Source organism: Geotrypetes seraphini, chromosome 2 (assembly GCF_902459505.1).
Source record: "Geotrypetes seraphini chromosome 2, aGeoSer1.1, whole genome shotgun sequence".
Classification (NCBI taxonomy): domain Eukaryota; kingdom Metazoa; phylum Chordata; class Amphibia; order Gymnophiona; family Dermophiidae; genus Geotrypetes; species Geotrypetes seraphini.
Genome location: NC_047085.1, coordinates 204,188,884 through 204,212,552, shown reverse-complemented (window position 1 = coordinate 204,212,552; position 23,669 = coordinate 204,188,884). Strand labels below are relative to the sequence as shown.

At 45.1% G+C, this 23,669-nt stretch overlaps 1 protein-coding gene across 3 annotated transcripts in view; it reads right to left on the bottom strand.

The window, feature by feature from the left end:
• The window catches only part of DSP (desmoplakin), a 138,447-nt gene that overhangs the window by 21,228 nt on the left and 93,550 nt on the right, over positions 1 to 23,669 (bottom strand). For all 3 annotated transcript variants that reach the window (XM_033934732.1, XM_033934733.1, XM_033934734.1), the window contains exons 16-19: positions 20,648 to 20,814; positions 17,519 to 17,657; positions 7,044 to 7,237; positions 2,498 to 2,660 (exon numbers count right to left, since the gene is read on the bottom strand). In XM_033934732.1, coding sequence (XP_033790623.1) covers positions 2,498 to 2,660; positions 7,044 to 7,237; positions 17,519 to 17,657; positions 20,648 to 20,814 — 663 coding nt within the window. The remainder of the gene's footprint in view (positions 1 to 2,497; positions 2,661 to 7,043; positions 7,238 to 17,518; positions 17,658 to 20,647; positions 20,815 to 23,669) is intronic.

Here is a 23,669-nt window from a genome sequence, read left to right as displayed (position 1 = left end):
GTGCTTTCCATGCTCCTTTCAATGATAAAGCTCTAGCCACTCACCTGCTTGTATCTCAGTTTATGAAAGGACTTTTCAACTCCAAACTTCCGCTCAAAGCCCCTCCAGTTGTATGGGATCTTAATCTAGTCCTCTCCATGCTAATGAAGTCACTATCTGAACCAACGGCATCTACTCATATAAAGTTTCGCACTTGGAAAGTGGTCTTCTTGATCTCCATCACGTCTGCTCGTAGAATGAGTGAATGTTGAGCATTAGTTTGTGACCCACCTTTTGCAGTGTTTCATCATGACAAAGTGGTTCTCAGAACTCATCCAAAATTCCTTCCCAAAGTGGCACAGAAAGCCACCTTAATCAATCCAATATTCTTCCCAAAAGCTTCATTCTCATCCTGAGAGACAGCTCTTCACATGCTGGACTGTAAACATGCCTTGGCTTACTATATTAAAAAGGACTAAGCCACACAGGTCTTCATCTCAACTGTTCGTCTCACTTGATCCTGATTAGGCCTGTCTGTCACCAAACGGACTATTTTTTCATGGATAGTAGCCTGCATCTCCTTTTGCTATGCTCAGGCTGGGCTATAGCTCGAGGGTTTGTTACAGTACACAAAGTCAGTAGCTTTCTTACTCCCATTGATGATATTTGCAAAGCAGCAACTTGGACCACAATTCACACATTCAGATCTCACTACTGTCTAGAATCTTATTCCAGATAAAATGGTCATTTTGGCCAAGCAATATTACAGAATTAATTTTCTTCCTAATGGCCAACTCTCCCTCCATCCCATTTCATAAGCTAGGGAGTCCCACATACAAGAATATGCTGCCTGCTTGTTCTAGGATACAGCACAGTTACTTACCGTAACTGGTGTTATCCGGAGACAGCAGGCAGATGCTCTAACATCCCTCCTATCTCCCCTAGTTGGCTTCTTAGCTTGCTTATGGAACTGAGGAACTGTGAACCGGAGTCGGGTGGGAAGGCACTCGCACACGCACAGTGCAGGCAGTCTCAAAGCTTCACAAAAGCTTAAAGTATCAGTGCAATTTTCACTGCCTGTACCGGGCTCCGTGGATGTTGTCACTCACATGTAAAAATATCTGACCGCTGTCTCCGGATAACACCTGTTACAGTAAGTAACTGTGTCTTTTTTCTAACGCAAATAAGACAAGGAAGAAAATGGGAGCTTGTAGTTAAAAAAAAAAAAAAAAAAAAAAGCCCGTTTTGATTCAGGGACTAAACTTGCTCAAAACCAGCTCTGCAATTAGTTTTCTTCATGAAAATCAAAGCAGATGTTGAAACGGAGCACCTTATCAGACTATAGACTGCCAGCAATGGATGCACACTGCTTAACAGCTAAGGCCCCCTTTTACAAAGCCGTGCCATAGGTTTCTACTGTGGGATGGCAAGGTAAATGATCCAGTGCTCATAGGAATTCTATGAGAATCGGAGCATTTACCTTGCTGGCCTACGGTAGAAACTTTACCGCAGCTTTGTAAAAGCCAGCGTAAGTGACTTAATTATTCTGATTTTCAATCTGATTATCTAGGCACCTAACTTTAAGGAGTATTTTATAGAATCTGGGCCTATCACCCATTTTGTAGGCGGAAAGCGCTCACCCGGTATTCCAACCAGTTAAAATGCAGTAATGTAGCTGCGCTAACTGATAAGCACAGGAATTCCCACTCTCCATCCCCTGACATGCGCCTCAAAAAAATTTTAAAATATTTTTTTTTGTGCGGTTAGTGCGCATACATTTGGCAATTATCGCAAAACTCCTGAGCATGTTCCACGATACACCACTTTAAACTGAATTAGGCATGCGCTGGTGCTTAACACAACTTGGTAAAAGGGTCCCATAGGCACCTTATACAATGTGGAGGGGCATTTGCAATACGATGTCTAATCTGAGTTTGGACATTTTGTGGAACACATACAAAAATCCAGAAGCGGCAATTTTTGAAGCAGATTAATGTCTTATCTTTTTATTTCGAAAATAGCCATTACTCAGATGGCTATCCAGCATCGATCTTTGTTAACCATTTTTGAAAACAAAGCATCCAAAAAAAATATGCACATTACAAGCCATTGGGATGTAGGAAGGGGTCAGCATATTTAGTAAACTGGCCACAAAGCCACCCAGCAGAGAAATGGGGCACCCTAGGAGGCACTCCAGTGAACTTCACATACTAAATTCCAGATATACATCTCACTATAACCTCTATATATTGTATGGTGAGCCCACCAAAATCCACCTAAAACTTACTGTATCCAACTGTATACTACAACAATAGCCCTTATGCCTATAGGTGTCACATATATGTAGGTACAGTGGGATTTGAGTAGGTTTTGGAGGGCTTAAATAGACTATCATAAGTGTAAATAGAGTAGGATATCGGCCTGAGTCCCTATCTCTATCATTCACTACAATGCCCACTAGGCTACTCCATGATCCTGTTTGGTTAATATGGTACAGTACATGCACAGAAATTATTACCTTCTGCTCATTCAGGTATCTTCCAACAGCATGTGCATCTGAAAACTTTGCTGACTCTATCGTGTCCTGGCGGTTCTTGGCATCAACGATCCACTTGCTAAGCGTCTGGTAAAGCTCTCGGAAATTTCTTAGCTGTTTGCTTTCTTTCTCCAGTTCCCAAGATCTGTCAATGGCAGAGAATAAAAGTACATTTTTTTTTTTTTTTTTAATATTTGGTCTCTATCAAATCATGTCTGAATGGTTGTTGTTTACCCTCAGAGAAAACACTACAATGCAAAACATTTGGCAACACAAACATATGGGGACAGACTTAGGGGTCCTTTCACTAAGCTGTGGCAAAAAGCAGCCATAGTGCACCCTTATGCAGGTTTTTCCCATACGCTAAGGCTGCTGCTGTAAAAATGGCCTTTTTGTATTTTTTTTTCCCAATTAAAGGCCATATGCTCACATGAGCATAGGCACCGGCTCTGTGGGTGCTACAGCACCCCCAATATTCTTCCCAGCACTACTCGGACATAAGAGTTGAAATCTTCAGTGTGCAGAGCTGTGAAGAAAGGCAGCATCTCTGTAGCTACTGATCCTGCCTCCCCTTGCAGCCCATTGGTCAGACATTCCTTAGCTAGCCAAATAAGCTGCAAAAGAAGCAGGACCAGTAGCTTAGGAGACACCATTAGTCAGACACAGTGTTGTAGTAAGGGGGGGGGAAGGAGGATGGACCACCCCGGGCACTGTCTTGGTGGAGGTGCAGGCCTCTCCTCCTCTCATTTCCTTACTCCTTCCTACTCCTCCGCCGCACACGCGTCTTCAATTCCCCGCCACTGTACTTTTAGCTCTTGCCGGCACAAGCAGCAGCTCCAACCTACTGCTCACGCCAGCCTCAGCACTTCCCTCTGTTACTTCCAGGTCCCACGACTAGGAAGTGATGTCAGAGGGAGAACCAATGCTGATGCGGGCAGCAAGTTAGAGATGCTGCTCTCGCCGATGAGGCTAAACAGGTACGGGGGAAGGAAAGGAGAGCATGCGCGGCAGGGGTGGAGGTGGGGAAGGAGTGGGAGAGGCAGAGAAGATGGCAAGGGGGGCTCCTCTGCCCCAGGTGCCTCTCACCCTCACTATACCACTGGTCAGACATTCCTTAGCTAGCCAAAAGGTTGTAGGGAAAAGTAGGGCTGAAGGTTGGTGTCTCTTAAGCTATTGGTCCTGCCTCCTCTGCGGCTTGTTGGTTGGCTAATAAAAATACGAGCAATGGGCTAATAGCAGGGAGAAGAGAAGAGTTGCGTTGTAGGTTAGAGATGCTTCCTGCCTTTGGTCTACCTTAGAGAGGGCAAAACGTGTTGAGGGAGGCATTAGAAAAGAAATGAGGAAGGAAAGAATAGACACGGAATTGAGAGCTGGAAGACAGAGGTTGTAAGGGGCTGAGGGAAGAGATATGGAATGCAAAAGGGAGAACAGAGCTGACATGAATGCAAGCTTGGGGGACATGGGTTGTAATACAAAGATAAGTGGGTGAGGAATGTGCTGAAGAAGGAGGAACCTTTTGTGCTAGATTTCAGCAATGAATCTGGATTTATTTCACTTGACTTCACAATTTGCGATGATTGGGTAGTGAGGCGATATTCTTCGGGGCTTCGGCTCCTTGTTTTTGCCTGTGTCTCTGAGCATATTTTTGACTTCAAAGAGTTGCTGTTTAACCAGTGTAAAGTTTGTCAATACACCTTTTGGAGTGATCCTTCTTGAGATGAGGCAACCAGAATTGCACCCAAAAATCACAGCGTGATAGATAGCAGAACATGAAATCTTTGCAAGGGTTGAAGACTTTTACAAAGAATCCCTTGTCAAGACTTTTTTTTACATGTGGCAGACTGAAGCACCACCTTTCTTGGGCATAACTTTTCCCTAAAACATAATCAGTATGATCTATATGTTGAATATTTTTTAACTAAATTGTGATGGGTTATATGTCCCATCACAGGGAATAAGGGTCCTCAAGAAAGGAAAGCCAGAGACTGACTGGCACAGGTGTCAGCATGAGTTGGGAGTGAGTCCCCAGACCCATCTGTTCAATCAGGATGAAGCCAAGACCCTGCATGAGAGATTGTAGCTTATCAGGGAGCAATAAGTGAGATGTGGCAAAGGGAGAAAGTTAACCCTTGATATTATTGTTATTTCATTTCCCTAGTGACTGTAAAACCAGACAGAAATTAGCATAGTATTTGCATAGACCTGGCCAAGGGAATAAGCCATCCCTATTAGGCGTGTGGGAAAGGTTGATCCATCTATCCCAGAACCTAGGTGAGGTGGCATAAGAACCTGATCAAGAAGGTGGTCCCCCAGTGAGGATCTTGAGCCAAGGAGAGCATTGCAAGTTAGAACATAACCCTCTGATACTGATTGTGTCTGGACCTTTGCTGAAGGATTACTGATCAAGCTTGGACCTTTCTGGAAGAACTACTTATTGTGTATGGACCTTTGTTTGAGGAGTGTTGGAAACTTGGCTCACATCCTCGAGTGTATCATAGGATTGGAGGCTCAGCTCACATTGTTGAGTGAGCAGCAAAACGTATTATTGGAGACTCGGTGTACGCCTATGGGTAGCCAGCATGACATGTGGTATCAGTGGTGGGATATTGAAACCGCCAACCAGGAGTGTGACTCACAGACCCCTCAGGGATGGTGTTCCATCCAAAGAGACAATGGTAAAGATACCTAGTCTGGGTGGGTAGAGCGAGTACCGGAGATATGTAGCCGTAAGGCATGAATAAAATAAAGTTTTGTTTAAACAGTCCAGAGGTAAGGGTACCCTAATTAGGGGCCAACCTTGCCAGGTAGGACAGTACCCTTTTGAAAAGAACTTCCCTTGAGTTAGTTTTGGGAGGTATTTTTTCCCCTCAAGACCATGGCTTCCAAAGCCTTCATGAAGAGGGTGATGGAGCAACTAAAGGCCCAGAGGGATGCAATGGACTTGCAGTTTGCGAGAACTTTGGAGGAACAGGCCCAGCAACAGCCGCCACTTCTACAACTGTTAGAGATCCAAACACAGGAGCTAAAGAACCTGGCAGCTGGTCTGCAGCAGAGAGAGGTACAGCGGAGCCTGGAAGGGGGAACTCTTAGTTGATGGGGCAGAAGCACCTAGTGTAGAATAGAAGAGAGGATTAACTTTTACTAAATTGGGACCTGAGGATGATCCAGACGCTTTTTGGTTACTTTTGAGCAGATGGCCACTGTTGCAGATTGGCTCCTGGAATAATGGGATATCCCACCTGGTTCCTTATTTGTCTGGAGAGGCCCTAGCAGCTTATAGGGCTCTGGATGGTTCCAAAGCCTTGGACTATGCTGAAGTAAAGACAGCTACCCAGGACAGATTAGGCCTCACTAAGGAAAATTATCAAAGGAAATTTAGAGGCCAGACTTTATTGAAAGGAGCAAGGCCAAGAACAGTGGTCCAGAATTCATTCATTCAGTTTTCTATACCGTTCTCCCAGGACAGCTGCGCCACATTCTCCCCATCTTATGGACCTGGCCTCCAGGTGATTAGAACCAAAGAAATGGACTGGACAGGAAGTAGTCCAGCTAATAGTCATGGAAACGTTCTTAAACATCCTTCTCACACCAGTAAAAACCTCGATGACAAGGCAAGTTCTCGGGTCTGTTGAGGAAGCTACCTTATTGGTTGAGCGTTATTTGGAAGTTGATGAAGGCTGGAGGGAAAGGAAAGAGGAATCTGAGGAAAGGTCCAACCACCCAGTAGGGGTAAAAGGAAAGACCAACCCCTCTAAGGTTTGAGATGAGGGTTCCAGGGGAAGTAGGAAGGGTCCTAGGCCAGAAGGATGAAGTGGGAAATCCCAAACTCAGAAAGGACGCTCGCCCCAGCTTGAGATGCTTTTCATGTGGGGAGGAGGAACTTTTCCAAAAAGACTTCCCATAGATGGAATGTTCATTCTCAGGAACAGGTATAGGACAGCTGGGGAGGCCAATGGGAGATAAAAAGGCCTGAAGAAAGAGGTTTGGGTGGCTGGTTTAGAAACTGAAACGCTGGTAGAAACTGGTAGTAACCAGTCACTTATGTCTGGAACCCTAGCTAGGAGATTGAAAACTAGCCAAGAGGTAGGGATTTTTAAAGGGGTTGTGCAGGTTTAATGTGTGTATGTTGAAAAGAAACCCACTGTACATGTGAAATGTGATTAACCTGCGATGAGTTCTGATCGTGCATGGACCTTTCTGGAAGGACTACTGGTTGTGTATGGACCTTTGCTTGAGGAGTGTTGGAAACTCGGCTCACATCCTTGAGTGAGCAGCATATTGTTGGATTAAAGGCTCAGCTCACATTGTCGAGTGAGTGGCGGATTGTATTATTGAAGACTTGGCCTACACCTATAGGTAGGCGGCATGACATCGGTCTAATAGATTTTATTTAGTTTTCACATAGTGCTATCGTCCCTAGATACATCTTTTCCCTCACTTGTTTTGCCAAATTTTAATCCGATATCATTCTTGCAGGTCCCACAGAAACCTCTGTTCAGACCTGCCTAGTCAAACTACTAGAACTTACCTGTCATCAATTTCTTTTTCTATTCTCTGCCAGCGGTCTGTCAGCTGATCAACCTTGTCACTGAATTTGAAGATGTCCACATCGCACTGTGGGAAGGCCTGGGAGAGCTGCTCGCTCACCTGCATGGCATTCTGCTGATCTGTCTCCATTGCTCTCAGTAATGATTTCTTTTGGTCCAGTTCAGCTCTCATTTTCTAGTGGATAGGAAGGGAGAGAAAGAGGTGGGGAAAAAAAGAAGCAAGCAAGAGAATAATTCAGTAAAATGATCCCTATCTCCAGCAAAACTATTTAAATAAATAAAGACCTACAGGGGCTCTATTCAATCTACTGCTCCCATGGATCCTGCTTCAGAGCAGGGTATATCAGGAAGGAAAACACAAGAAGTATGGTCCCTTTGTGTTTATGATAGGCAGTGACATAAATTTTACTTAAGCAAATCTCACATGCAGAGGAGACCGAGGAGCCCCTGTCCTGCAAGGATAGAGGCAGAATGCCTTCCTTTAACTGTGGCAATATGACTATCTTTTTCCCAAAAAGTTAGCTAAAGAGCCCCGCTTGTAGGCAGCCAGAGAAGCTGCTGCCCAGGACCAAATCCCACAATAAACAGATTATGAGGCTGGGATGGCGCCTCTTAGATCTACTGATTGTCCTAATATCTGTTCATGCACTTGCTGTTATACTTTATGGTTTAGTTGATAACTTGAAATGTTGGAGGGATTTCTTCCCCAATTAAGAGATCAAAAATACTTCAAGCCTGACAACACTATTGCAATTTGATATAAAAAATGTGATCATGGGGGGAGAATTTAATGCAGTATGGAATCCATACCTAGATAGATCTCAGGGATCTGGATCTACCATGCAATCCTCTGGAAGGGGCCTGAAATTTGTTATGCAAGACCCTATGCTTAATTGATATTTGGAGATTCCTACACCAACTGAAATGTGATTACACCCATTTATCATGAGCACATTCAACCCAATCTCAGATAGTTTATATTTTTGTCCCGCAACATTGGATGTTGAGAGTGGCAAGGGCAGATAGGCCTGGGAGAGATTTCTGATCATGCCCCAGTGTAGCTGGAGTGGGATAAACATATGATGGGTTTTGGCATAGATATGTGGAACTTTCACGATTTTTTACTGAAATTTTGGAAAAACTATGAAATAGATAATGCTCAACATCAGGAAGACCCTGTCCTATTTTGAGAAGCAGTAAAGTTAGTTTTATGGGGGCACATTATCAGTTATCCCAGTCAAAAGAAAAGGGCAAGAGACAGAGCTATTCTCAGCTAGAATGTAGGCTTCAATGTGAGAAGTGACATTTTGGCCTCACACATTCTAATGTTGATAAGGAGCAATTACTGGCAACTCATGTGGAGCTTAATACCCTATTATATAAAAGAACGCAGAAATCTATACAATATTATTGATATCAATTGTACCAATACGGATATAAGGGAGGTAAATTGTTAGCCTGGCTAGTCTCAGCATCAGAAGGCCACAAACCAGTGTTGCACAGAAAGGAAAATGGTCAAATTAGTACAGATGATCAAGAGATTTGCAATATTTTTCAGGAATACTATAAGAAGTCCGTGCACTCATTTCTCAGTGGTCAATTATGGATGCGAAAGCTGGACACTACGGAAAAAGAAAGAAAGATTAACTCCTTTAAGTTTTGGTGGTGTAGAAGAATTTTAGATGTGCCGTGGACTGCCAGAAGAACTAACAAATTGATTCTGGAAGAGATCAAACCGGCTATATCACTCAAAGCCCAAATTAGAAGTTATGACTCCTATTTTGGTCACACCAGAAGAAGAGAAAGATCATTGGAGAAGGACATCATGTTTGGTAAGGTCGAAGGAACCAGGCGAAGAGGGCGACCTGCAATTAGATGGCTGGGCATGTTGAAAACAACCATAGGAATGATGCTGGAGGACAAAACCGATTTCTTTTTAGATCCACAATTCATCAAGTTGCTAGGACTTGAACGTGAGTCGATGGTATCTAACAACTATAAGAAGTTATATGAGACACCGCTAGAATTGGGCCTGGAAGGTTCTATGTATGTTTTTATTTTATTTTTATTAAGATTTCTTCATATACAATTGGAAATCATTAAATACAGAAAAATAAAAATCATGCCATAGCTCAAAGAAGGTTCTATGTAGTGCTGCCCGATTCATGATTCGAATCGATTCAATTTTTTAAAAAAATCGGCCTCCCGATTCAATGGCCGAACCTTCCCCCGTGCATTCCTAAAGCAGGAGCTGCAGCGCTTCCTTTTGCTGGCCGTCCGCTGCTGCTCCTGCTTGAGGGGGGAGGGTCGGTCAGAAAGGCCTCCCCCAGCTTGCCCGCTCTTACCTCCTTTAGGTTAATAGGGCAGCCTGCAGACTCGCTGGTGTTATAGCGATCCCTGCAGCTACCTGTGGTCCTCAGCGGCACATTTCCTCTGCCGTGATCCTGCCCCTGCGCTGATGTCAGGACAGGATCATGGCAGAGAGAACGTGCTGCTGAGGACCACGGGCAGCTGCAGGGATCGCTATAACACCAGCAAGTCTGCAGACTGCCCTATTAGCGTTAAGGAGGTAAGAGCGGGGAAGGTGCAGGCTGCGGGGGGAGCAGGCGTTCGTTCCTGGTGGAAAAGAGTGCCTTCGCGGCGGGGGGAGCTGCCATTCGCGGCAGAGAAGAGTAAAAGAGTGCCTTCGCAGCGGGGGGAGCAGGCCTTCCTGGGGGGAGTTGGCATTCGCGGCAGAGAGGAGGAAAAGAGTGCCTTCGCAGCGGGGGGAGCAGGCCTTCGCAGTGGGGAGGAAGAGAGAAAGTGCCTTTGTGGGGGGAACAGGTCTTCGCGGTGGGGAGCAGGCCTTCGGGGCAGAGAGGGAGGAGGAGGAAGGAGTAGGAAAGGGGAAGAGAGATGCCAGACCTGGGGTGAAGTGAAGGGAAGAGAGAGACCAAACCAAAAAGAGGGGAAGGAAAGCAGAGGAGAGGTGCTGGACTAATGGAGAGAGGGAGAGAGAAATGCAAGACCACAAGGGGAAGGGTACAAAAGGGACAGATACTGTTCCAAAGTAGGTGGGCAGGGTGCAGGATGGCAGGAGAGATAATAGGAGAAAGCCTGTACCTGGGGAAGGGGATACAGGAGGTAAGGAAGAGAGAAAGAAGAAGCTGGATATGGGGAGAGATAAGATGCTGGGCATGGAGGGAGCATAAGAACAGGGTCACAAGGGGGACAGTACTGGAGAGGAGAATAGGGACAGGGACACAGAACAGAAATGCTGGATGAAAGGGTAGATCTGTGGATGGTATGGTCCATCGCTGCAGCTGCAGGGGGATGGAAATGAAAAAAAGGAAAGATGCCAGACCTCCAGGGGAGGAAAGGGAAACAGAAGGGGAGGACAGAGATGGAAGATGGATGGTTAGCACGGAGAAAGAAGAAAGAAGGAGAGCCTGATCAGAAGACAACCAGACCAACATGGGACCAACAAGATTTGAAAAATGACCAGACAACAAAAGGTAGGAAAAATAATTTTATTTTCTGTTTTGCAATTACAATATGTCAGATTTGAAATGTATATCCTTCCAGAGCTGGTGTTGGACCGAAAACGTGAGCTAGGATTTAATAGAGAGAGGAAAAGTATTTTTTGTTTACACCACAGGACCAGTGTGGGTAGGAGAGGGCAAAGGGGGTGAAGAGGCTATAAAATAAACCCACCAGGATGTTTGGAAAAAACTACCCAATTGGGCAGGAGAATCGAATCGAAAAATTGATTCAATAGGCTGAATCGAATCGAAATTTTTTTTCCTGAATCGGGCAGCACTAGTTCTATGTATTTTGAACAATCTAGATTTACCCAAAGTATCAGCCAGAGAACTGCAAAAACTCAATGCATCTTTTGCTGCAGAGGAAGAAAATGAGCTATCTTATCCCCTAAGGTCTTACCGCTGGGTCTGCAGGGGTGTTATGGGATTAAAGGGAGGGGTTCAAAACTCTGGGTTTGGTACATTAGTTTACTGGGACTGAAAACTATATCTCAAGTGTGGACCATGACATAATCCCCTCCTACTGGGAATGAAGATTGATGAGTTGGGAGGCCTGTGATGCTTAGGACACTTACAAGCGAAATAAGAATTTTATGCTTATATGGGATCCTTACTTACAATCTCTTTCCCATAGAGCATGTCAAATTTTGAATATATTTTAAGAATAAGGGGAAAGGAAAAGAAAAGAGAGAAAGGCGAGGGAAAAAAATGTCTTTTTAGCTCATCTATATAATAATAATAATAATAATAATAATAACTTTATATTTGTATACCGCAGTACCAGAATAGTTCAGAGCGGTTTACATGACAAGAGACTGTACATCTACAGCGAAATTTACAAAGTCAATCAATCAATATAACTTAGCAAGTTGGGAGCAGGCAAGAAGGAGATAGAGAGGTTATAAACAAGTCAATCGGCGTGACTTAGGAAGTCGGGGGCAGGTAGGTAGGAGGTACAGGTAGGGAGGAGGTAGGTAGGTGGGAGGTGCAGGAAGGTGGGAGGTACAAGGCATAGTTAAAAGTAGAGTTACAAGGAGGGCGGGAGTCAGAGATATTTGTCAAAGAGATAAGTTTTGATTGACTTCCTGAAAGTTTGGTAGGAGGGAGAATTAGAGATGAGAGTGGATAGACATTTGTTCTATTTGCATGCCTGGAACGCCAGGGATCTATCAAGGAATCTCTTGTAGATGCAGCACTTTAGGGACGGGAAGGTAAACAAGTGGGCGTTACGTGTGCGGGTGGGGCCAGGACGGATAAAGTGATCTGATAGGTAGATTGGAGACAAGCCTCTTAGGGTTTTGAAGCAGAGGCAAGCAAATTTGAAGATAATCCTCGCCTCCATAGGCAGCCAGTGCAGTTTTTTATAGAAGGGGCTTATATGGTCAGATTTTTTGAGATTATAGATGAGTCGAACGGCTGCATTCTGAACGAGTCTTAAGTGTTTGATGGTTTTTTTAAATGAACCTAGGTAGATGATATTACAGTAGTCTAGGATGCTTAGGATTAGTGAATGGACCAGTAATCGGAAGGAGAAGAAGTCAAAGTAGTGTTTTATGGTGTGGAGTTTCCAGAGGGTACCAAAACATTTTTTAATCTGAGCATTGGTGTGGACTTTGAAAGTAAGGCAGCGGTCCAGGATGACTCCAAGGATTTTGATTGTGGGGTTAATTGGGTAGTCTAACCTGTTAAGTTTCAGGGAGGTGTTTGTTAGCTTGTTGTTGGGACTGGCCAGGAAAATTTTGTTTTTTTCTGGGTTCAGCTTTAATTTGAATTGAGTGGCCATTGTTCTATCTTGGTGAGGATGGATGAGGTGAATTGTTCAATCTCTTGGGAAAGCGAGGTAATGGGAATGATAATAGTGATGTTGTCTGCGTAGATATATGATTTTAGTTTTAGGTTGGATAGCATATGACCTAGCGAGGCCATGTAGACATTGAATAGAGAGGGCAAAAGAGGGGAGCCCTGAGGAACTCCGCAGGGATTGTGCCAGGGTTGGGAGAAGGTCCCACTGAAGTGTACTTGGTAAGAGCGGTTTTTTAGAAATCCTGTGAACCAGTTTAGGACCTGACCGGAGATGCCGATGGAGTCAAGGCATCTGAGTGGAATGTCATGGTCAACCAAGTCGAAGGCACTGCTCAGGTCAAACTGGAGTATCAAGGCACTTTTTCCCCAGAAAGAATAAGTGGAGGAGGTAATTAGTCAGAGAGGCTAGGACAGTTTCTGTGCTGTGATTTGGGCGGAAGCCAGATTGGGAATCATGGAGAATGTTGAACTTCTTAAGGTGGTTCATGAGGCCTTCCGTAATTTTTTGGAATAGCAGTATGTTGGCGATGGGTCTATAATTGGAAGTCGAGGAGGTAGAATCCTTGGTTTTTTTTATAATCGGGGATACAAGGATGTGGCCGAGTTCTTTCGGGAAATGGCTGGTGAACAAGCAAAAGGATATCCAGTTGAGGAGTTCAATTTTGAATGAGGGAGGGGCAGATTTCATGATGGAGGGGGGACAGCTATCTAGTAGGCAGTTTGAATTTGCATATTTGGAGTAGAGCTTGAGGAATAGGTTCCAGTCTGGGCTTTCGAAGTAGGGTAGGGGGCTAGGGGTGGGGATGGGGTTCCTTCTCCTATTATATGGGTTTTAGGAGAATCAGCTTTTCTCGAAAACATAAGAATTGCTATACTGGGACAGATCGAAGGTCCATCAAGCCCAGTATCCTGTTTCTAACAGTGGCCAACCCAGGTCCCAAGCACCTAGCTAGATCCCAAGTAGTAAAACAGATTTTATGTTGCTTATCCTAGGAATAAGCAGTGGATTTCCCCAAGCCATCTCAATAATGGCCTATGGACTTCTTTTTTAGGAAACTATTTTAAACCCTGCTAAGCAAACTGATTTCACCACATTCTCCAGAAATAAATTCCAGAGTTTAATTACATGCGTGAAGAAATATTTTCTCCAGGGTGTTTTAAATCTACTACTTAGTAGCTTCATCGCATGCCCCCTCATCCTAGTATTTTTGGAAAGCATAAGCAAGTGATTCACATTAGAGAATGACATGGGGACAAAATTTTCCCCGTCCCTGCGGGAACTCATTTTCCTGTTCCTACAAGCTCTGTCCTCATCTGCACAAGCCTCACGCCCAATCACGAGTCTTTGAGGTTTGTGCGGTTAAGGCAGAGCTTACAGGAATGGGGCAGGGACAGCAACAAAACTTGCAGGGACAGGACGGAGAAATTGAGCTCCTGCGGGGATGGGGACAAATTTGTCCCAGTGTCATTCTCTAATTCACATTTCCACTTCTCTAATTTCCACTCCACTAAGTATTTCCATCATATCACCCCTGAGCTGTCTCTTCTCCAAGCTGAAGAGCCCTAGCCACTTTAGCCTTTCCTCATAGGGAAGGCGTCGCAAAGCTTTGATCATTTTTATTACCCTTCCCTGTACTTTTCTAATTCTGCTATATCTTTTTTAAGATACAGCGACCAGAACTGCACATAGTATTCAAGTTGCGGCCGTACCCTAGAATGATAGGAGGAGTGTGTGGCGCAGTGGTTGGATCTACAGCCTCAGCACCCTGGGGTTGTGGGTTCAAACCCCGCGCTGCTCCTTGTGACCCTGGGCAAGTCACTCAATTCTCCATAGCCCCAGGTACGTTAGATAGATTGTGAGCCCACCGGGACAGATAGGGAAAAATGCTTGAGTACCTGATTGTAAAAACCGCTTAGATAACCTTGATAGGCGGTATATAAAATCCTAATAAACTTGAAACTTGATACAAGGGCATTATATTATCTTTGTTTTCCATTCTTTTCCTGATGCTTCGTAACATTCTATTTGTTTTCTTAGCTGCCGCCGCCGCACACTGAGCTGAGGGTTTCAATGTATCCTCAGCAATGACACCTAGATCCTTTTCTTGGGCAGCGACTCCAACATAGAACCCAGCATCACGTAGCTATAGTTCGGGTTCCTCCTTTTCCCACTTGCATCGCTTTGCACTTGCTCACATTAAACGTCATCTGCCATTTCGATGCCCAGTCTCCCAGTCGCACATGGTCCTCTTGCAATTTTTCACAATCCTCTTGCGATTTAACAACTTTGAACAACTTTGTGCCATCAGCACATTTAATTTTCTCACTAGTTATTCCTATCTTTAGATCATTGATAAATATGTTAAAAAGCAGTGGTCCCAGCATAGACCCCTGGGAACCCCACTATTTACCCTTCTCCTTTGAGAATATTGACCATTTAAACCCACTCTCTAGGGAAACCATGAGGGTTCAGGTCTCCCATCTTTGTTTGCAAGTAGTAGCAGTTATGTACAGCTTTGGGACGATTTGGGAAATTTCAGGGAAGGAGTGGGGAGGGAAGGGAGTGGGTAAATTTTGTAGGTTGGTAGGATATATTTTTAAAAAAAATCACTCTTTTGCTTTATTTGTTCATTTGTACAAAGGAACAAGGAAGGAGGATGCTATGGCATGCAACAATAAAGGGATGACCTGAAATGTAGCATTGTATTTTCCTTATTGTTGAGTCATCAATAAAATATTGAAACTTAAGGGGACCCAAACAAATTTGAACCACTAATGGCAGAACTTCCCAAACCTGTCCTGAGACTTCCTAGCCAGTCAAGTTTTCAGGATATCCATAATGAATGTGTGTGACATAAATTTGCATGACATATCCTGAAAATCTCCTTAGCTGTTCAGTTCCCAGGAAAGTTTGAGGAGTCCTTGTTTTTTTGCCATGTTTCCTGCATATTACTTCATTCATTCTGTTGCTTGAGCAGCTGCCTCAGAACCTCAGGTTGTGAGTTTGATTCGCACTGCAGCTCCTTGTGACTTAACCCTTCATTGTCCCAGGCTCAAAATAAGTACCTGTCTAAAATATGTAAACCACACAGATAAGGGCTCCTTTTACTAAGCTGCGTTAGGGCATTAACGTGCAGAATAGCACGTGCTTCATTGCCCCGCGCGCTAGACGCTAACGCCAGCATTGAGCTGGCATTAGTTCTAGCCACGTAGCACGGGTTTAGCGCGCGCTAAAATCCTGCGTGCGCTAAAAACGCCAGTGCACCTTAGTAAAAGGAGCCCAAAGTGCTTTTTTATCAAGACCCATCCCCTTTACTGTTACTGTTTTGTTTTTACAGCGTGTTTCATTTTAAATTATGTCCACGGCAAACAAACATTATAATTATGAGTTCAAACTTATACCTTCTTTCCCCAAGCCTTATCCCCCCCCCCACTTTTATGCAAAACAATTTATATGTGTGCATAGCAGCAAAATGTAGTAGCACCATTTTGCTACCCAGTTTATTCCAAAAATGTATTCCTTGACAGATCAGTCCCCTGGGAGTGGTCTGTAAAAACAGGCTGGCAGGAATTGAAAGGGAGCAAATGGACCTTTTAAGTGGGATCAGCCCAAAGAGGTTTGTGTGTTAAATGTTTTCTCCCATTTTACATCTATGGGGAAAATGATTATAAGAATGATTTTTTTTCACCCACTAAGCTCCTTCCAATCCTTCCGCAAACACTTGAAAACTTGGCTCTTTTCAAAAATCTAATCGCCTCCCAATCTCTAGTATCCTGTCCCTCTCTATCTTCTTAGTCCCTCTCCTATATCCTTTCATTGTAGTTCCTTTCCTCTTAACTCTGTAAACCGTACCGAGCTCTGCGCTTGCGGAGATGGCGCGGTATACAAACCTAAGGTTTAGTTTAGTATTTTTAAATCTTTATTGTAACATAACATACCAATTTTGGGTGGGCACAAAGTTTTTTCTGCCCCGCCCATCGCTCCCTTCTCCACTTGTTGTGTATCTCTCCCTCCCTCTCATACATCCCCAAATCCAACATGTCTCGCTCTCTCCCTTCCTTGCACACTTTGTCCAGCATTTCTCTTCGCCCTTCCCCAATGCAGCATTCTGATTCAAGACAAGGTTGGACATGTTCCTGCTGAACCAGAATGAACGCAGGTAGGGCTGGTCTCGGTTATGGCACTGGTCTTTGACCTGGGGGCCACTGCGTGAGCGGACTGCTGGACGCGATGGACCACTGGTTTGACCCAGCAGTGGCAAATTCTTATGTTCTCTCCCTTTCACTGCCATATCAAGCATCTCTGCCTCTCTCCCACTATCCACCATCTCTCTCCCCCTTCCTTGTGCCCTGGGTCAAACATCTCTCTTCCTCCCTTCCACCATCATTTTTAACATTTCTCCCTCTCTTTCCATGCACCATTTCTCCATCCACTCCACCCCTATTCCTCCTCCCCATCCCCCCCCCAACATTCTCCCTCTCTTGCCCCTCTCCTTGCAGGTTCTCTCTCCCCTGCACCTCTCTCCCCTTTCTCGCCCTTCTCCATTCCTTTGCAGTATTTCTCCCTTCCTCCCCTCCACCCCATGTTCTACAATCTTCCTTCACTTGCCCTCTCAACCCACATGCAACATCTTTCCTTCCTTCCATGCCCTAAAACACTTCCAGCTAACTCTCTCTCTTGCCAGTGTTGAGGGAGCAGGCTGGGATCCCACGGTCCCTGCACCTCCCTCTCTTCACTCTCCAGCTTCAACGGTCAGAATCAGCAGCAGTGATTCCTACAGGCTGCATGCCGCTAACCAAGAAGCTCCTCTGCCAGGTCTTGCCCTGGCAGAAACAGGAAGTTGTGATAGAGGGGGCGGGACGCGGCATAGGAGAGGTTTCCGAGTTAGCAGCAGACAACCTATAGGAATCGCTGCCACTGACAACGACCCGTTGAAGCCAGAGTGAAGAGAGGGAGGGGCAGGGACTGTGGGGAGCCCAGCCTGCTTCTCTGATGCCAGTGTGGAAAAGTCCTCCAATGCTGGATGGTCTATTGTTTCTCTCATTTGATATACTACTTTTCCTAATAATACAACACAACAGTGGTTTACAATAACATAGTAAAAGGGGTTGAAGGTGGCAGCACATCTTACTTTCAAGGTGCTTCGGTAGGCCTCCACCTTCTCTGGGTCCAATGAAATGGTTTCTTCCTCCGTGAGTCTAGCCTCGTACACTTTGATCAGGTCTTCAGCCTGGAGAATGTTCTGAAGCAGTGCCCTCAGAGCTTTTAACCTGCACAAAACAAGATAGTCTCTTACCAAAGCTCTGCACTTTGCTTCTAGAAATACAATAGCTGAGCTATGAAAAACCATTTCTTATAATCAAGTTTAATTATTATTAAGCTGCTTGGTTATAAAGCGTTCATGCCTACACAATCATATAGGCATGCACACACATGCATATATTTAAAACATCACTAATAGAGCCAAGCGCTATCTATGAAACGTATGCACTAACAAGGACCTGATGGCCATTTTTCCAGCCCATGGAGCAATTTTAATTCCTTTTCCTTTCTTTTTTAACACCTGCTGTTTGGCTGCCATCTCAGAGCAGTGAGTGCCACTGTCTACCAGAATGCTTTTCACTGAAAATGCCCACCTCACCATCCAATGCCCAAGGATGACAAGTCCATTTTTGACCTGCGGGTAAGAGATCAATTAGGACACCTGGGAAAGAGGGCACCAACACACAGGTGCAATGGGAAAGGCTTTGCTCAACTCTCACCCATATGAAAATGGAAAAACATGCACCAAAGATTATAGGGGCACAAATGGAAATGTCAGAAGGGGCACTGTCTAAGAAGAGGGGCGCAGAGATGGTAGCAGACATGACTGGGCTTCAGCAGAGGGAGTGGGGGAGGAGAGAAAGAATGGAATAGAATTAGGAGAAACTGGATGAGAATGGGGGAAGAGAAGATGCCGGGGGGTAGAAAAAAGAAAAACAGGAATATGCTGGGGAGAGGAAAAGAGGAAATGCTAAAAAGAAAGGGAATGGGGTAAAGGTAGCACTAGGCAGATTCTGGGGAATGAAGGAAGCAGAACTGCCAGAATATGTAAAAGGACTGCCAAATTGAGAGCAATAAAATATCAGAAATATCATCGCTTTAGTTATTAAAGCGGAAGGAGCCCTGCCTCCTGCCTTCTCCAGCATTTCAAACCACCAAGAATGCTAAATTGGGCTCCCTTTTCCTCACCCCCACCCTCTCCAGCATATTCTGAGGAGGACCCTCTCTTGTCTTCCCACCTCATTGGTTTGAAATGTTTTATGTGGCCACTGTCACAAAAAGTTTGGGGACCATGAATTAAAGTAATTTTTAACTATAGATTTCCTTATCTATTATGACACGGGGGGGTCAATGCAGAAAGTTGTGTGCATCAAGGGCTGTATGACAACAGATGAGCATATGGCTTCTAATGCATACGGTTTGCTCCTTGCTCTAGTAAACTAATGGCACACAAATTACTGCCATGTAGAAAGATTTGCGTTGTCTGAAAAAAATAGTGCACACCATGGCAATAGTATGCAGATATTTGCTGCAGAAAGACAAAATTTAAGTTTTCTTTCCTGTCAGCGCATGCAATATTTAAAAAAAAAAAAAAAAGGCTTACTGTCATATGAAGGGTCAATTCCACACCCACTAAAAAGTCCCCTATTACCCCCCAAGATAACATCTAACTGCCCAAAAAGTAAATCATTGGTGGTCCAGTGGCAGGGAGTGATGCCCATTTGCTCCTGCCTCTGCGCCACCATCTTTCAAAATGGCAGCTCCCGATCCTGCACAGTATGGGGCCAGTCTGCTAGATTCCCTTATTTAGCATACTGAGTTTTAGAGATGCATCCCAGAATACACCACTCAGGGTCAGGTGCCACCATTTTGGAAGATAGCAGCATGGAGGCAAGAGTAAGTGAGCACCACATTTGCCTCTTCTTCAAGGTATGAGGGGAAGAGGGTCTGGGAGGTCAAAAGAGGGATCACAGGGGGTGGGATTTACCTTTGGAGTGTTGGCAGGGAGTGGGGGGTCCACGAGACTACCAGGGATTACTTCTGAGGGGGGGATTGAGAGGATCAGAAGTGGGAGGTCAGGGGTCTGTGGGGCTCAGCATTGAGCTGGCGTTAGTTCTAGTCGTATAGTGTGGGGTTAGCGTGCATTAATCTGATGCATGCGCTAAAAAACGCTAGCGCACCTTAGTAAATAAAAGGAGCCCTAAGTGGTTTCCAGCAGTAATATGAAATAGCATCCACTCACAGCCCATTCATCCCACTCTAGTCCACATTAGGGGGGGGGTCATTCTATACAGTGGCTGCTGAAATTTATGCACCAATTATGCACATAAAAGATCAGAATGGCATATATGCACATAAATGCCAATATTCCACCTAAGCGTTATTCTATAGATATGCACATATCTTACAGAACCAGGAAAACCAAACTAAAACTGCAGACAATGTACACGATGCAGGCAAAAATTTATTGTGCCAAGGTTAAAATGCAGTAATATAAAAACCTTTTTACCAACCAAGAGACCCAACAAGGTCCGTGTTTCGGACAACATGCCTTCGTCAGGGGTCCATGGTAAATAAGGTATAAAATATACCGCAAAAAATGAAGATAACAACAAATGCCTGTGTGTTGAAAACACTGCCAAAAATGAAGCCTTTGTTATCTTCATTTTTTGCGGTATATTTTATACCTTATTTACCATGGACCCCTGACGAAGGCATGTTGTCCGAAACACGGACCGTGTTGGGTCTCTTGGTTGGTAAAAAGATTTTTATATTACTGCATTTTAACCGTGGCACAATAAATTTTTGCCTGCATCGTGTACATTGTCTGCAGTTTTTGTTTGGTTTTTCCTGGTTCGGTGGTTTTTCTGCAGATTTGGTTGGATTTCTTTTTGTTGCTCATATCTTACAGAACACATGTTTAACACATAGGCAGAGTCTGGGTGGGACTTGCATGCAATAACTTATAGACTACTATAGGTTATGCACGTAACTCTGGCATTTATGTGCAAGCACTTTTCTGACTGGTGTTATGTGCTCACCCCCTATATAGAGGTGAATGGTTCACCTGCTATTACCAATATTCTATAAATGAACATAGGCAACTACTTTCCTTTATAAAACAGACACCTATATATAGTATAGGTGCATGGTTATAAACAGCTGCTGTATCAGGAAAAGCGCGATAAGTTAGCACTGTGGCCTCCTTTCCCCTTACCTGTTTAAGTAGGTTGTAGAGAAACCGCTGATACTGGACATCTTCTGAAGCAGTGCGCTAAGCTCCGACTGCATGTAAGACGCCTTGTCAGAGCCCCCCAGGTTCACCAACATTTCTTTGAGTCTGTTGAGTTCTGTGGCAATTCCTTGCATGTCTCCCCTCACACCCTATTAAAAGTGAAGCGATGACAGTTTTTAAAACAAGGGGGAAGAAAAGACATCTGTCACTTTAGGAAGCTGCTTTAGATATATTTATTGATTCACATTTATAAGCTGCCCTGATTCAAGAATTACTTGGTGGCATACAACAGTAGTAATAACACAATATCACACACAAACAGAAATACACAATCAAAGATTGATGTAAAGCTCCCATTAGAAACAATTAAACCACATTTTGAATATTTTTCTAAAAGTCAAATAATCTGTCATCAACCTCACCTTCTTCTAGACCAGTGATCTCAAACTTGCAGCCCGCCAGGTACTATTTTGAGGCCCTCGGTATGTTTATCATAATCACAAAAGTAAAATAACAATGTTTCTTGATCATATGTCTATTTAGCTATAAATTACAATATCATTATTAAGACTTAGCCAAAAGGAAAGATTTATAAACTATAAAGAGTTTTACCTCATGCAAAATTTCTTTAATAAGAAATGTCTTTAATAAGACATTAACTACTTTTTCTGAGGCCTTCCAAGTACCTACAAATCCAAAATGTGGCCCTGCAAAGGGTTTGAGTTTGAGACCACTGTTTTAGACAGTACACATATAAATTTAGATGGTCACCAGCGTGCCAGAAGAGAGGCAGGCTGCAAAATCTCGGCAGGTCTATGTATTTGCAGATTATCTTGTAATTTAAATATTTACGGGAGCACCTAAATGGCAATCCTAACTTAATCTTAGGACTGCATACTCAACGTTCCTACCCAAACAGGTAATACTACTTACCTCTCTAGCTAATCAATAGTTCTTTAGCACTCTCCAGACCAGTAGAGGTTAACTTTACGAATGGGTATATATCTAATCATGACCAGCAGGTGGAGACTGAAAACAAAACTTTGGGACAGTATATACTATCCTCCCTTCTCTATTTCCCTCAGTCTTCTTTCAGTCTCCAGCAGGTGTTGAGTGATCTGTACCCATCTCTCTTGGTAGGGCTGTTGGAATTTGTTTAGGGGTTTATTGTCCCTGTTTTTGGCCGGACGGAGCTTGGTCGGGCCCTGTTTGGGGGTCCGTCCGACCTCGGGGGTGTCAAACCCGGCGGGTCACGAGCGGGGTCCCTCCCCCCACTTCCTCCACCTCCCCACATTTTTTTAGAGGAGCCTCAGCAGTAAGCCTTGCCCCCTAAATCAAGCAAGGCATATTGCTTCGAGAGCCTGTGGAGTCTGTTCTGTAAAAAAAAAAAAAAAAAAAAAAATCCTGAGGTAGTGCTGGTCTGAAGGGTTGTTTCCCTTTAAGAAAACTGTATTTTTTCATGTAACCAGCACTTTTTTATAGCTAGGTCGCGTCTGGAGCAATTGTGCCCTTCTCCGGGGGAGTAGGCCACAATTTTAGTCCAGCCGCGAGGCACTCGCGGCCGGCCTGAACTCGGCGGTTTGGGTCGGTGAGGTGGTGGAGCTCCGTCGGCAGCGGCTGCAGGCGCCCAGAGCTCCCCGCCGATGGTGCCTCGCGAGTCGGCTTGGAGCAGTGGGGAAGCCCGGTCTTCCACAACCGCCCACGGAGGGATTCCCCGAAGGATTCCCTCTCAGCTGATTTTTTGACAGCTGATGCCGACTTGCCTGTCTTAGCGGCTGAGACTGTTCAGTCTTCTCAGCCGCTACAGGCCATGGAGGGAGCATTTTTGGCGGGAACTTCGCCATTTTCTTTGTCTGGCCCCTCCATTTTGTCTGCAACCTCAGGTGACCTTCCCCCTGTATGGCGAACACAGGGGCAGGTTTCAGCATGGACCCCTGCTGGGGCAGGGAGTCCCTGGGGACCCCCAGGGGTTTTTTGCCCCCAATTTATTTTCTTTCTTTGTGCGGACTTTTGGGGGTCCCACGTGCGCCTGGGGGGTTTCGGGGGGGGTTTCCCTCCGCGCCCCCTATGGCTTTGCCTCCCTCTTTTCGTTTGGCGTCCCCTCTTCCTCCTCCCTCATCCAAGCGCCCGCGGGGGGGCTTGGATTGCGAATTGGTGGGCGGAGGAGCGTGTTGGCCTGGTTGAGGACCTGGCTGCTTTGGCGGGCTTCCAGGATCCTCTAGAGGGGACGCCTGTTGGCAGCGGGGCGGCGGGTTTCCCGTCTTCCAGAGCAGATGCGTCCGTGGTGCGCTTTTTTATTCAGAGGGATGAGCTTTTAGACCTGTTTAGCAGGTCTCCTTGGTGCTGCATTTTTGCAGTGGCGCCGCCGGAGACCCCGCGTATGGGGGCCCCTCTGCTTCAGGGGGTCTGTCCTGGTTCCCGCTCTTTTCCTGTGCGTCAGGATTTGCGGGATTTTGTGTTGGCGCAGTGGCCTATGGGCGCAGTTTCGTTTGGTGTGCGCCTTGGCTCTTGGGTATCCCGTCCCGGAGGGAGGTAGGGCTACCTTAATTTCGCCAATGGGGAACGCGGTGGTCTCGGCACTTCCTAAGCGGCATACCGTGCCTGTTATGGACGGTTCTGCTCTTAGGGTCTCGGAGGCGCGTGCGTTAGAGACTCTTCTTAAGTATGATTTTGATGTCTCTGCCTTTGGGGTCCAGGCGGCTGTTTGTGGGGAGCTAGTCGCTCGCGCCGTGTTTCGGTGGGCTGAGCGTGTCCTGGATCGGGAGTCTGATGACTGGTCTCTAGTGGATCAGGAGGTAGCGAAGATTGCGATGGCTGCCTCGTTCCTCTCAGATGCTCTTTATGACTTGGTGCGGATTTCGGCTAAGTCTATGGCATGGCCGCGCGGCGTCTTTTGTGGCTGCGCGCTTGGGCGGCGGATTCTGCGTCCAAAGCTAAGTTTACTAAAGTTCCCTTTAGGGGGTCTTTTTGTTTGGAGAGGAATTAGATGAGTTGATTCAGACTC